The following is a 15,547-nucleotide window of genomic DNA, read 5'->3' as shown; positions in this document are numbered from 1 at the left end:
TATCTGGGTGGGAAAAAGAGATGACACCAATCCCTTAGGATAGGTGTTGAAAGATGCACGTAGTTCAGTAATATTCTATGCTTTTGGGAAACCAATTAGAAGTTATTACTTATCATATAATAGCTAAAACAGATGAATATCTACCCCTGTCAGCCTAAATACTAAATTTCATTTGTATTGTTGCTTCCACTGGAGAGAACATTTTGCCCCAAAGCATAAAATAATAAATAAACTACCAAAAATCCTTACAACATATTACCATGAGGGTTTTTGAAGGATCGAAGTCTGTACAAGCCTGTTATTTCTGTTATTCGGGTTAAATAAAAAATAGAAGTGATTACTTATTATTCTCAAAGCATTAGCTACCCTTGAATACAGCTTGTTTCTCATGATTGCCTTAAATTATTGCACATAATCCTGGATAACACAATTTTCCCCACAACTTTCCTAAAAATAGAGATTACTAGTTTATCAATGCTCTGTTTCAGTGTGGAATGATTCCTATACACTAGCTAAATATCCTTGCACTCTATCAATATCTTTTTTAGGTTTCTATTTCTGTTTTACTTATTTTCCAATGCTCTGAGTTGCCTGCCTTTTCAAAGCAGACATTTTCTGATTTAAAAACATATTTTATTTTACCCTTCAACTTCAGAAAGGCATTACTTTATGTCGTTACTTACTTATCCCATTATATTTCTATTCTTTGTCATTTGTCCAGTTGTTTTTCTCTCCTGAAAATAAATATTGGCATACCCTGGTGCATCTGGAAAAAGCTCTGCCCTCCTCTCTTCGTGTTAACCTTTAATTAGAAAACTCTGATTTCCTTGAAATAGTTAACTTACCCTCTCTTTTCTTAGGTTCTCCATATAGAGACAAAATCACCATAGCAATTCTTCAGCTGCAAGAGGAAGGCAAGCTGCACATGATGAAGGAGAAGTGGTGGAGGGGCAATGGTTGTCCAGAGGAGGAGAGCAAAGAGGCCAGTGCCCTGGGGGTTCAAAATATTGGTGGCATCTTCATTGTTCTGGCAGCCGGCTTGGTGCTCTCAGTTTTTGTGGCAGTGGGAGAGTTTTTATACAAATCCAAAAAAAACGCTCAATTGGAAAAGGTAAATGTCACTTTTTTACAATTTAAATCAATTGTTGTTATAATAAAACAAACTATTTTTGATCTTTCCAACCAAGGGTAATGCTTACAACGGTGACCGCTAATTGTCTTCTGCCATTCATTATCTAACAAAGGTTCACAGAAAGAATCATGATCACCTTTGTGATTTTTAATTTAAAATAATATGTTTAAATTAAAGCCAGCTTCAGAACAAGTGACTATTTCTCCATTTATTGAAGCCTGGAAAAAGAAACTCTTGCTGCTTGAAGTTCATTGCAATTAGTTTGATGGAGAAATACAATTAATGATGGAAGCAAAATTGGAAATTGTAATATGAAGGAAAAAAATACTTATAGATAAAAAGCGTTTTAAAATGTAATCCTGAAGAACAGTTTCAAGTTAGAGGGTAAATGAAATTTTTATTTGAAGACTTTTAGCCCAATAAATTTCTAATTAAAATAAACCTTAAATTGCATTGTGAAAATTACAGTTTATTTTCTAAATTAGTGAATGTGTGAAAATATTGTGGTTTCTTTCTTGCCATTTACTGTTTTTCTTAATAAGTCCTTTATTCCTTTGCACCAGAGTCTTACAAGAATATATATAACCTTCAAAAATATTGAGACTATGGCATTTTTTCTTAGGATTTTAATACATTTAGTCTTTTGTACGAATGTCTTTCTGTTCCATTCCTGAAAAATTTGTGAATCTCATTCAAATTATATATTTCTAGTGCTATAATATCCTCAGTTCTATAAATATGAAGAATATTTATAGAAAAATCTCTCTTTCAGATGATACATGACACTTTTTGTATGTAAATTTATAGCTCTGAACATGAAATATTGCTTTACCATTTTTAAGCACCTCATTTACTTTTTGTAGATAAACATCTCTTTTGTTTTTAATTAAAAAATTAGTTTTTGAGGGCTTAATCTTTAGACCCTGTGTTATAGTGGGATTATATTCTCCTTCATATTTAAAAGATTTATAAACTTTTATTGGTAAATATGAAGAGCAAAAATATGAAATTAAAATAATATCATACATTAATGGGTAAATATATTTTCTAATATTCTTTGAACGTCGACACCTTTAAAACTATTTTTTGAAAAACAAAAACATTTTTCTCTGTCTTTGGTAATTTATGTTGCAATTATTATCCTCTCTGAAATCAAAATTTTACATACGGCATTTCTAGATTTTTACTTGATTTTTACTTGACTACAATATTTAACACTTAGAAATAATGTTTTTATAAATGAGTATTTTCATAGCCTCCTTTTGCCCTTGAGTAAAAGAACCAATTAAAAAGTTTGAAAAATTCAGAAAATCATATGATTTATTTCCCCACAACATTTAGGATGACTATATCTGCTGACTTGGCTAAATCAAATATTTGTCGCACTGGTGTGACTGATGAATACATCTAAATATGCCTTTTATGTTATGATCCTTTCTGTAGTGTCAAAATAAGTTTTGAAATCAAATCCAAAGGACTAATCAAAGACAAAAAACATTAACTCGTCAATTTCGATTTTTTACTATAATTTGGCAATAAAAGTGTCATTTAGTTAGTTAATGCTTAAAATGAGCCCAAAAATTACAGGAGGAATTCAGGTTTTCTATTTGGAACCTCAAGTATTCCATTTGTAATGGTTTTCTTTCATTTATAGCTTAGTATTAAAATAAAACCAATGAATTAATCTCTTGACATATGTGGTATTCTATGCCCTTGTCTCTTTGTGTTCTAATCAAATGATTTGCCCAGGCCATGTCTTTATGCACAATTAGTCTATAAGCAGTCTGTTGAAAAACAAAACAATGAAACCCCCAAACAAAGAATGTAGGGATTTAATTCTGTAAAAGAATCTTCTTCATACTTACTATAACTAGTTTGGTTGAATTTTCCATGGATCAGTCAGCTCTCTTGAATTTCTATGGACCTGTATGACCTTCTAAACAATGAGGAAAGGGAAATTAATGTACCTTTTTTGACCGAAGCAGATGAAACAAAAGAAACTGTGCTGATATTACACGAACATTATTAGTCACAATCCCCAGTGCTTTCACACCCTGTCTCCACATAGCTTCCATAATGAAATCCAAATTCCCTAGCTTAGCAGATGAGGCACTTCAGGATCTGTGCCTGTCTACCATTAATGTTCATTTTTTTGTTTCTCCCCAATTTGTACCTTTACTCTAGTCAGATTAAATTACTTTCAATTTTCCAAGGTCATTCAGCTTTTTTAAATCCTCTTCCACTTGAGCAAATCTTAACCATTCTTCTACTTGGCAAACTCCCACTAGTTATTTTAGACTAGTATCATTCAAGAGTAAGTATCTACTTGCCTCAGAAGCTTTCCCTAATCAGCAGATATAATGAATGTGGGTACAGGACACAGCTATTTCCACAAGGTGGTGTTCAGTTTTCATTTCCTATTCCAGTGGGAAAAAAATATGACGTATATATCTTACTTTATCTTTCTTTCCTTCTTTCTTTCTTTTTTCTTTTTTCTTTTTTACTTAGGTGATTTCAGGTACTGTCATCCTTCCAAAAACATTTCCTACCCCTTTGAGAAATTTGGGAAGGTATTTTGCCCGTTGTAAACCTCATCAATCATTAAGTCTAGATACCTTTTCTCTGTGAAGCCTATGCACATCACTATTCTTCCTTAGCACACTATTTTATTCATATTTGTTGGTTTCTGTGTGGCTGCCTCTCTCCCTACTAGAATCTCAGTTCTTTTGGACAAAGATCTAGTGTTTTTGGTTTATATCTCCCAGGTCTCAAACAGTGCCTGTTGGCATAAAATAGATTGATCTATTTATCATCTATTTATTTATCTATGTCTTTCTATCTTTTAAAATTAATGATGAAATTGATTCTAGGAAACTATTTAGAAAAACATAAAATATATTGTAGGGAATAAAAAAGAACTATAGTTCTATATAGTTCAAAAGAACTGTGTTTATAAAGTAAATACTAATGGATTTATTAGAAATGACCCATTTTATTTATTATAATAAACTAGGTCTTTGACTCAAATATTTTTTAGTTTTCCTGAGGAAATTATTTTATTTAGTTGAGCTATACAGTTTGTTTAACACCTTACTTAATTTATTAAAATTAGCCATAAAATATTCTTAGTTCTTATCACAGATACTCATGAAGACATATAGAAATTCACAGTTTATTTGCATTCATAATTGTGCCTTTAATTACATTTCTTAAATTTTAAAAATAAGGTAAATACTTGTGAAATGATTCATTTACTCCATAATTATTTACTGAGAACTGAACAAATAACTTAATAAAGTTAATAAGTATTATTATTACTATTTAAAGATGAAAATAAAATGTCTTATAAGCATATATTTTGTAAAATGTTAGTAGAACAAATAGGCCTTGATGGCTATAACTTTTTAATATTTTCAATAATTAGGAGTACTATAAGAAAGTATCGTTTTTTTTTAAAGGAAGGCACGTTAAAACTGAAAATAGAAGAAAATGCTGAAATATATAGACCTTAAAATTTCAAAAACCATAATTGCATTCCTTCCAGATAACCACAAGATGGTGTATTGCAATTTTTATAATATTTCATGGTTTTAATTTTGATGCAAATATTAATGCATCAAAGATACATTGCTTTTCATTTATTTGAAATTTCAAAGTAAATATTTATTTTTCTGGTTTGTCCAAAGTGTAACTTGACCATTTGGAAAGACCTCAAAATGTTTTTCCTTTCTGAATGTATCTGAAAAGTAATTAATCAACAGGTACATTTTCTTCTTGCCTTACCTTTTCCCTGATTTAAAAAATATAAGTACTTAAATTTCATCCAGCAAGAATCCAAAAAAAAACTGTTATATATCTGAGGCAATTATCAGTAAATTTCAGGTTACATGGATGTGCTTGAAAGGTCCTGTTTCCCCCTCCTAAGTCTTACTGATAACTGAAAAAAGCTACTTAAGAGTTTTGTTTTGTCTGGCAATATTTATGATAATATATCAGTTTTGTAAGCATGACTTAGAAGTGATTGTAATAATTTTAATTAAACTATCTTATGACATAATTATGGTTCAATTCATTTTTAAAATCATTCATTTCTTAAATGTTTTAGTATGTCTTCTTTTGAAAAATATACATAATTTGATTTCCAGCAAGAATAGTAATGTAACTTATACAGTTTAATTTCTGTCTGATTTATATACAGAAATATTTTCATTCCCATGCCATTGAAAATGGATTTGCCTGTAAAAATTGTTTTTACTGAACAGTTTGAACATGAATCTTTCAGTTTCCTGACATGAAAAGACTTAGCAACAAAAATATTCTTTCTTATTACTTATTAACGTAATTTAATCAAAATGTCTGAGAAGCAAAAAAAAAAAAAAGATGAATTATCGCTCAGATATTAAATTTGTATTGATTTGAACTACCTTTTAGTATGATTGAAGTATGTTTTAAGAACTACTTGGTATTGTTTTCCAGGTATAGTGCATTTCAGTCAATGTTGTTATTTGTATTATAGAACACTGGTATATTATATTCTAGATAATCTCTAAATAATGATGTTTTTTCCGACATTGAAAGTTAAAAAAAGATTTTAAGGGCACATAGAATGCTCTTCAGTCTATAGTTGAATAACAAATGTAGCGGGAAGCTGTAACTCATGGTAGAAGGACAAGTGAATGAAACAGTGCAATTTGGGGGAATGACAAAGAGAAAATCAGAGTGGTTTAGTTTAATCCTGAGAGATTAAGGATCCTGGGTGAAAGATTATTTACATGGAAAACACTTTTCAAAGCTGGCTGATTCTGTATTTCATGGAACCAGAAGAATGAAAATAGGTTGTCGCCTTCAGAATGCTGAAGAATTTGTTCTATCAGAAGCAATGCTTTTTAAAAGAGGCTATTTATTCCACAAGGCATAAGAATATAAACACTTATAAATCATCAGTAAAGATTTTATTTCAATATTTACCTTTTGCAAATAATGCCTATTAACAAAGCACAGAACAGCTGTGCTTTAGAATTTTAACTACAATTAACTTTTTAGAAGTTAAAAGTTCTAAGTATGTTTTCAGTAAATAAAAATTAGCCATAAAGCATGTTGCTATTCAGAAGCTAAAAGTTGCAAACAAACATTGAACATAGTCCATTTTGTATTGTTTTTATGTTACTGCTTTCTCTTAGAGCAGAACATCTCTCAATTACTATCAATGACCCATAAAAGGATTAACTAGATGGCTTTTTAAAATGTTTTTAAATATAGATATAAAATCATACTAAAAATGAGATGCCAATCTTTATTTTATTCTCTAATCTAGTTCCAAATCAGCCAAAGGATTTTTTAAAACATTCATTTATGATAAGTCATCTTCTATTTATGCACATAAATGATGTTTTAAAATTAAGATTGCAAATGGACAGATAATAATTATACTACCTCATTTTTATAAATGACTTTAGAATTTTTAAAGAGTAATATCTCATTTGAATACAAAGTTACCCGGAGAACAGTGCAAATATCATTATCCATATTGTGCATCAGGATAAGTGTCTCAAGGGTTAATGGTTAAGTGTTTCCCAAAGTCAAAGATGCCTACTGTACACTATTTAAGCTATATCATATTGCACAAAATCGAGGTAAAATATTTAACTATTTTTCCTGGTAGCTTCTTCCTGAAATTGCATTGATACAATATGTGGAGTAGGAGTTTGAATTAGATAAACAGATTGTGGGCTTTGATCTTATGCACTATCTAGTTATTTCACTTTCCTAGACAATTAAGCATGAGTTTTGGAGTCAAAAAAAAAAAAAAAAAAAGGTTTGGGATCTTTTCTCAAATTTGTTCAACTTTAGATAAAATTACTTAATCTTTCTATATATATGTCTTAAACAAATAAATGGGTTATGAATACATCATAAATGAAATGTTTTTAAAATTAAGATAGTTAATATACATTGGTATTTTGTATGTGTCTGGCATAAAATAAGCAGATATTGCTATAATATATTATTATTATTCATAAAGCTAATACATTTTAACTGCTGGATCTTAAAAAGAGCTTTTCTGGAATTCAACATTAGATATTTGGATGTTATATGTTTTGTTGAAAATTGTATCATAATGACTACTAGCAAGAATGTGATGATAAACATTGCTTTTTCTTAAAATGCATTTCATAGCTGTATTGACTAAAGTGGTGTTGAAGCTTGTCAGACCTTATTCATTGATTTTTCGAGCTTAAGTAGGGGAAGTGTAAAAATGTATAATGATGCTTCATTTTTCTCTGTCTCACTGTATTTGCTAAATGCAATATAAAGATATTCAGTAACTGTTTCTGTAAGAGTTAAGGTTTCTGAGAATATTTTAATCTTTGGTTAAGTTTATCATTGTAAAATAACCCCGGCTAAAGCATAGAATGCTTTGTCATTTTATTCATTAAAAAATGTATTTCTTCTTGCCCCATATTTTTTGTCTGATTTATTACTTACTATTCAAAGATTAACATTTATTAAGAACAAAGTCCAGGTAAAAGGCTCCACTGAAATTCGAATCCTTGTTCAGGAGGCAGGCTAATATAATAAAGCATTCATAGAATGATGATCAAGAGAACAGCACTCTTCTTTTAGTTCTAATACCGGTTATATGCATAACCTTGGAGAGATGACTTCATGGGTTTGAGTTTCTCTAGCTGTAAAATAAAAGTGATGAAGCAATAAGATCACTACAGAACCTGCATCTAAAACGTCCTGTCTGATAGCTGTGTAGCTAAATGACATTTTTTTTTTCAAAATGAGAGCATCTCTAGAACTGAATATCAAGATCAAAGTTGCTATATGCATTTTTGACATAAGTGCCTTAACTAGTCATTTTCCATCTCTCATTGCTTTACTGTTACATTCATATAGCCTGAGGTCAATTTATACTTCTGATGCATAGCATTACCTCTTTGATATTGTAAAAATCCTGTCAATTACAAAGAGAATAAATCAAAAGGAATATGTCATATTAAATAAGTGTTTATTAAAAAATATCACATATTATGTTCTATATAATTTTATTCCATTTTAGTTTTATTTATTTGATTTAGTTATTATCTAATGTGGGATAATTTTATGCAAGGATCACAGTGACTGTTTGGAATTGTCTTTATGACACACAACTTGTAATTCTTGGCCAAATGGCCTATGGCATCAGAAATTAATTAGAAAAGTGCCTGAGAATGGACTGGTTATCCATTATCAGTTAACAAACAATTAAAGGACAAGCACAAAACAAAATGGTTTAGCTGGCATATGCTAGTATGCATTAGAATATTGAGCTGCAAATCTGATTTAAGTACCTTGAAGATGTTTTGGTGGGATTTCAAATAGAAACTATATGTAAAAATGGTTGAAATTATTCTGAATGAATACTGGAGCGTCATTTAGTTTTTATACTATCAAAGAATAGGACAGCAATACACATAAAATAGATTTTCCTCCTTAAAAAATACATACTAAATACAGACTTGATAGTTGTGCATAATATTTTATGACTATTTTGCCTCTGGGTGGTAAATGACTACATTCAACATGAAAGTGACAAGCTTCAGAGTTCAACAATTCAAATTGGTTATTTTTCATCAGTTGCTGTTTTTAAAAGAGACATTGCTAAATATAAAGATCTTAACCTAAAATGTAGTTTATGCCAGGATTCAATGTGGAACATATTTACAATTAGCTTTTTAATTTAAAAAGAAAATCATGAAAAAAAAAAAAAAAAAAGAAAATCATGAGCTTTGCCAAGTGCTGTCACATCATGCGGTCATATAAACACATCAATAAATTAGAAAGTTAAAGCTATTAAAAATAAATTATTCGACACACCAATAATTATATTTTTGAGAACATTTTTCTGTGGACTATGTTGTCTTATTGTACTCAAAATAAAAATACAGCTTTATTGAAAAACAATGTAAAATAGCCAAATTTATACTTTTAAGGTTTCCAGGCCTTCATCATTTCTAGAATTAGAGATGTGTAAATGCAGGTTGCCTCATGAAATATAGTGAATTTTATGAGTTTTACTAATTTAAATGCAATTATACATGCTAACAGCTCAAAGATTTAAATTTTCATTTTCAGGAATCTTCTATTTGGTTAGTGCCACCCTACCATCCAGACACTGTTTAGTAAACTTTTGAAACTTACTAAAAGAGGTTTTTAATAATGGTTAGTATCCTTGTGCCTTTCTTTTTTCTTTTTGTAGTCTGTTATATTAATGTGGAGAAACATTTTTGTTGTTGTTTTCACCCTAAGAAACTTACTTTATTTAATTATATAATTTGTGGTTTTCCTTTCCTAAGGAGAAGTGATTTGAAAAAAAAGCAACATAGCTTCCTTTTTCTTCTTCCCCCCTGCTCCCTCCCAAGCTCCCTTCTTCCTTCCTTCCTTCCTTCCTTCCTTCCTTCCTTCCTTCCTTCCTTCTTTTCCTTCCTTCCTTCTTTTCCTTCCTTCCTTCTTTTCCTTCCTTCCTTCTTTTCCTTCCTTCCTTCTTTTCCTTCCTTCCTTTTTTCCTTCCTTCCTTTTTTCCTTCCTTCCTTCCTTCCTTCCTTCCTTCCTTCCTTCCTTCCTTCCTTCCTTCCTTCCCTCTCTATTGCTCTCTCTTTTTCCTTAGTCTTTCTTCTGCCTCTCCTTTCTCCTGTCCTCCTCCTTCTCCTCCTCCTTTTCCTTCTACTTTATTATAAGCCAGGAAACTCCTGTTAACTGCACTTGGGTTTTCCAAAGCCTTATTTCATAGTTCAATAAAAAGACATTTTTTCAAAATTCCAAATATTATATGACGTAAGAAAGACATTGTCTCTTGAATGAATATTAGAACCTTATTTAAAAGTTAGACCTAGTAATTTTTTGGCAACATACAGCACAGAGAATTAACTATAACCCACAAGCATTTTTATAGTTTCAACTTTAAATTCTTATAGATTACAATATGGGATTTGCATTCTAAAGCTTTACAAAAAAAAAAAAAAAAGTAAAGAACATGTGTTTACCCTGGTGCCACAAGTGAACAGTACTTTATGATATCATTAAATTCTTTAAATTTCCCATGTTGATTTTAAACTCTTGCTCAGATCTAAAGGTTTTCATAGTTTTGTGAAGGATAAGAGATATTCTACTTGTGAAAAGAGAAGCTATGGCCTCACAGTGACTTTATTAGTAACTTAAACTATTTTTTAGGTAAACTTACAGTGATAGATCAAAGGAGAACTGGTAAAATTCGGCTCATCCAGAGGAAAAAAAAAGATTAGTAAAATTAGTAATTTGACATTAAATAATCAAAGTTATTGGTTAGTTGATTAAAGGCTGCTTGACTAGAATATTCACTTTCTAATAGCTTTGTAGAATAGATAAAGCCTAAAATGGTAATGGTGGGATTACATGTTTATAATATTCAGAGTTTCCAAATCTATAAATATAATTCTTTTAAGATAGTATAATTCATAAAAGATGAAAGTATTGTGGTTTTTGATTGGTGCAGGTTTTTTACCTACATTTTATATTACTCAGCATTATAAATGTTACATATTATAAAATTGACTAAAAAGAGTTTTATATGCCTTTATTTGTAGTTTGAAGTTAAGTGTAGGGTACTAAGGGCAGTTTACTCTTTAACTTACTAGAAATAAAATTGAGTCATTTTATCTTTGAATAGATATGTATATTTATAAGACTTTTTTCCCAAAGGAAATCAGTTGTTTAGGCTAATCTTTTAGTATGAACAAAAAATTAAATAATATATATTCCATTTTTTTGGAAACTAATATATTCAAAATGTCTAAAAATTGAGTTTACTAAGAAGAAGGTATGATCAATTGATCAATAATTTAACATATGGGAAATTTATTCATTTTAAGTGAAGACATTTCAAACAATTCAACGTTATTCACATACATTTTAAAGTGTCAATGGCATCAAGTTCTGACCTTGTTATATTATCTAATCAATTCTTCTGTTAAATGTTTCAACAGAGAGCCAAGACTAAGTTACCTCAAGACTATGTATTCTTCCCCCTTTTGGAGTCAGATTTTTCCATTTCTACAGTGTTGTCATCATCACCATCTTCATCATCATTATCATCATGTTCTTAATAAGTACATCTAATAGTAGGTATTAAGCAATGAGAAACACTGTGTCCATATACTGGCTGTCAGGTGTCATATAAATCCTTTAATAGAAATATAATTCATGAACTTCCGAACTGTATAATTTAACACATTATAAATAATGCATGGCAGTAACTGTAGTTAATGGGAAATTCATGTGTAGCATTTAATCACCACCCATTATAAGTACTAATAAATTAATATTTTTACTAATTTTATGTTATTAAACAAATACCAAAGTTTTACCTGATTAATCAGATAACTTGTATACATGCATTTACTAGGCTTCTGAAAAAAAAACATTTTTTAAGTAATTGAATTAAACATATTGTTAAGTAGGAATTTAAATATTAGGATCATGTGTAGTTACTGTTAAAATCTTGTCAACATTTAAAGAATACATATGTGTTCAGTCAGTGCCATAAGAACTTGATTTCTATTCTGCAATTTAGTGAGAGGGATACATGGAAGACCCAGAGGCCATGTAGAAAAACATGATAATGAGTGCAAAATACTAAAAGGACAAAACCAAAGCGACTGAAAATAATGAGCCTGGTCAATTGGAAAGTGATTTCTGATTAAGTTAAATTGTGAGTTATGTCCTGAGGTAAGGGGTAAAGTTGGATTGATATGAAAGATGAAAGAACTCTGCAGGGTCCCAGAGCAAGGGGAAGCAGAGGAGAAAAACACTGGAGGTCCAAGCAGAGAGCAGTGTGTATAGAGAAAAATGAAATGGGAAGGGTGAATGAGAAGGGGGAATGCTAAATCAGAGAAGTCATGATAGGAAAAAACAGATTTGGATTTTACCTGTTTCTTGGACAAAGAAATGCTATTAATAACTGGTTTAAAAATAGATTTTTTTCTGGCATCTGTGAGCCTTTGGGGAAGGAATAGCCTAGATAAAGAGTTGGGAAGACCACTAAGGAAACTGTCCAGGAACCCATATGAGAGCAATGAGCATATAGCCAGGAATGGACAAAAAGATACTAAGATGGGGTCAGAAATCACAAAATTGGGTTATCAGGATATCTTGCTGGAGTCTCAGATGTGAGCGGTAGAAAGTGACTTCTCTTTTCTCTGAATCAGTTTCTGTCACAGAGATGCTTACTTTAATTCAAAGTACTAGACACAAAAGTTTATGCATGCAAAATACTTTTTAAAAATATATAAGGCACATACATGGTATTAAATATTTTTATCCTGTATTCTTTTGAAATTAGCCTAAACTGATAAACAAGAAAGCAGCAACACCTAAAGCAAAAAATAAGTCTTCACATGCAAATTTGATTAGGTTTTTTCACTTTGTTTTCATATCACTATTTGGAATTGTGTAAATATTTCATATTTGTCACCATTTTTGGTTGTTGTCCACATTTTTAATTCTTGCACAGAAAGAGCCTAAGCCTCGGCCCATCTGAATTCCAACTGCAATGTGAAACTGGTTCATGAATCTGACCTATATGTAACTAACACACTTGGACTGAATTAAGCTGGGGAAGAAGCCTAATAAAATTTTATTTCACATATATGACTCTGTAATGGGAATTGTGAGGAGTGTGTAATAATGAGCCCCAGACATACAGAATTTCTAGCAATCTATTGCCAATGAAATGGGAATTCAAAAAAAATATTTGTAGGGTCATTTATTCTTCATGGGATGAATTATTTGCCAGCTCTCAGTTATCAAGCTGATGTTGACCAAAAAAAGTTAATATTTGTTCATGTATTTTTAACGTGCTAGTTTGTCATTTCATGATTAAATCATATTTGTTTGTAATCATCATCAATAGTTTTATAGGCATAATCACGCAAAGGTATAGTGAATACCAGAAATTATTTCCCATGTTTTTATGTCTAAACGTGTGAGCACTATTTTTGTTCTGTTGAGCTGCACAGTGAAGAATCCATGTTTAAAGAAAATTTTCATATTCAATGTTGTGATCTAAAAAGTAGTACATTTCTAATTTGTTTAAAAATCAAGAATGGATTTCTGGTTATTAATTGGTGTAGATGTGTTTGTGTTTAAATTTTAAGGGAGATTTATATTTTATGACATGAATCAGTTTTACATCTGAAAATCTTATTCAACATATATGTATCCGTGCATTCCTTGTTTGCAGTTTATTTCACTATCAGGTGGAGATTTTCTTTAAACTAGCCCACTTTGATAAAATATTTTACTTATCGTGAGTTGTGTGTTAAAAGTACAACAATCAAGTCATAACCTTTGTAATGAAATTTTTCAAACCTTCAAGGTGGCTATGTTGACAAGTCTATTGAAAATGATTTTAATATTATTTCTGGGCAGTTGCAGTTTATCTGTTTTGTAATATTTCATTCTCTGTGTTATTCTTAGAGGTCCTTCTGTAGCGCCATGGTAGAAGAGCTGAGGATGTCCTTGAAGTGCCAGCGTCGGTTAAAACACAAGCCACAGGCCCCCGTTATTGTGAAAACAGAAGAAGTTATCAACATGCACACATTTAACGACAGAAGGTTGCCAGGTAAAGAAACCATGGCATAAAGCTGGGAGGCCAGACACCCAAGCACAAACTGTCGTCTTTTTTCCAAACAATTTAGCGAGAATGTTTCCTGTGGAAATATGCAACCTGTGCAAAATAAAATGAGTTACCTCATGCCGCTGTGTCTATGAACTAGAGACTCTGTGATCTAAGCAGTTGCAATGATCAGACTTGATTTACAAGCATCATGGATCAACCAAGTTACACTGGGTTACACTGTTTATCATGGGTTCCTCCCTTCTTTTGAGTGAATGTTACATGCGCATTTTGTGGCTGGTTTCAAATGCAGTCCAGTAAGAAATTACAGGTTCCTTTTGAAGTCCAACTGTTGCCAGGAGGTGGAGTATCGATGCCCCCAAGGGTAACCAGTAAAAAAAAAAAAAAAAAAAAGAATCATTAAGAATAAGAATACTTGGAATCAGCAAAAACTGTAGTGAAACAGTACAGTCCTCTGACACCCAGATAATAGAGGTGGTGATGTTACTGGCCCCCAACTACTCAGTATAATGATCATCTGAATAGACGATATGTGTTTCTAGGATGTGAAAAAAATGTAATGCAAAACAAATCTGAATATCATGGCAAGTGGAATATAAAGCAGATATTCATCAGTGTTTTTCTTTCTTTCTTTCTTTTGACAGTCTGTGTCACTGATTGAGATAGAAATGTCAATTACCAAGGCAATAATGTTTTTCTTAAATTGACTAAGGCAGGAGATTTAACATATGACTCTACCAGAGCCCTACCTATCCCCTTACACCTTTTCCCCAACCCTGTACCAAGAATAATAATAATAATAAAAAAGCAACAGTTGGTTCAGAGATTCTGAATTAAAAAGGATGATGTTTTGCAATCTTTGTTTTAAGTTGAAAAAGAGGGCTGAGTATTGATGGTTATGTGGAAGACTGAAGCTTTCATTCTAACATTCAGAGATGTTAACTTAAACCCTCGTTCCTGCTATAAATGAACTTGATGGAGCCTGGGCAGATCCCGGTGAGAGGAGAAAGGGGACTGGTCATCTATAGGAAAGTATGTGTGGAGAACTTTGAAGTGGACTGCGTTTATCAATACAGTCACAATGTTAAATGAACAAAATTCTTGAGCAGTTTTTTTCAAAAAAATGTTCAGGTTTATTTGTGGAAATGCAAGATTTCTATGAAAATAGTTTTTGTATGGAAATTTTTGTAATACTTTTTATCAACAAAATAAGAACATGTGTTCCTGTCAGGGGTGTGATGTCAAGCATGAATGGTAGTGCGTGTGCACCACCAACGTTTGGTGAAAACTATTTTTATCAAGAAAAAAAGGAATCATAGAAGAGAAATATTTTCAAGTTAGATAATATAAAAGCTAGGTGCACTACCACCACTGCTTACCATGCCACACCCCTGGTTTCCACGAGGCTGATAACATACTGTAATGAACAATTGTGTGTAAAATGGTAAAAGACACAGACCTCTTGACAACATTGTGATAACAGTTGAGTGCACACAGTTTGCTGTTTGAATCCAATGCACAAAATTAAAAAAAAATCATTAAAATTATGTCCATTTTACTTTCAGCTTTGACTTTCATTTTTCTCTTGTATGTGTATAAGAATGCACAATATGTTCATTGCATTAAGGGAAGTACACTTCCTGAATCCTTCTAGGTCATCAGTGATGGCCACTTCACAACTGCCTGGAGAAAAGAAGAAAAAGGCTCAGTGATGAACTACACAGATGTAGGAAAAGCTGGACTGGGATAAAACGTAA

General features: G+C 31.2%; 1 protein-coding gene across 8 annotated transcripts in view; it reads left to right on the top strand.

The window, feature by feature from the left end:
- Window positions 1-15,337, top strand: part of GRIK2 (glutamate ionotropic receptor kainate type subunit 2) — a 638,483-nt gene extending 623,146 nt beyond the window's left edge. For 4 of the 8 annotated variants that reach the window (XM_041767187.1, XM_041767198.1, XM_041767221.1 and 1 more), the window contains 2 exons: window positions 861-1,111; window positions 13,631-15,337. In XM_041767187.1, the coding sequence (XP_041623121.1) occupies window positions 861-1,111; window positions 13,631-13,795 (416 nt within the window). In that variant the 3' untranslated portion in view covers window positions 13,796-15,337. Of the gene's footprint in view, window positions 1-860; window positions 1,112-9,253; window positions 9,341-11,139; window positions 11,279-13,630 lie in introns of those variants that run through there. The other 4 variants (XM_041767205.1, XM_041767213.1, XM_041767237.1 and 1 more) reach the window with 4 other exon arrangements.
- Window positions 15,338-15,547: the final 210 nt, after the last annotated feature.

This window comes from Vulpes lagopus, chromosome 1 (assembly GCF_018345385.1).
Source record: "Vulpes lagopus strain Blue_001 chromosome 1, ASM1834538v1, whole genome shotgun sequence".
Lineage (NCBI taxonomy): Eukaryota > Metazoa > Chordata > Mammalia > Carnivora > Canidae > Vulpes > Vulpes lagopus.
The sequence above is the reverse complement of the archived record's forward strand: the minus strand, read 5'-3'. Positions and strand labels throughout refer to the sequence as shown.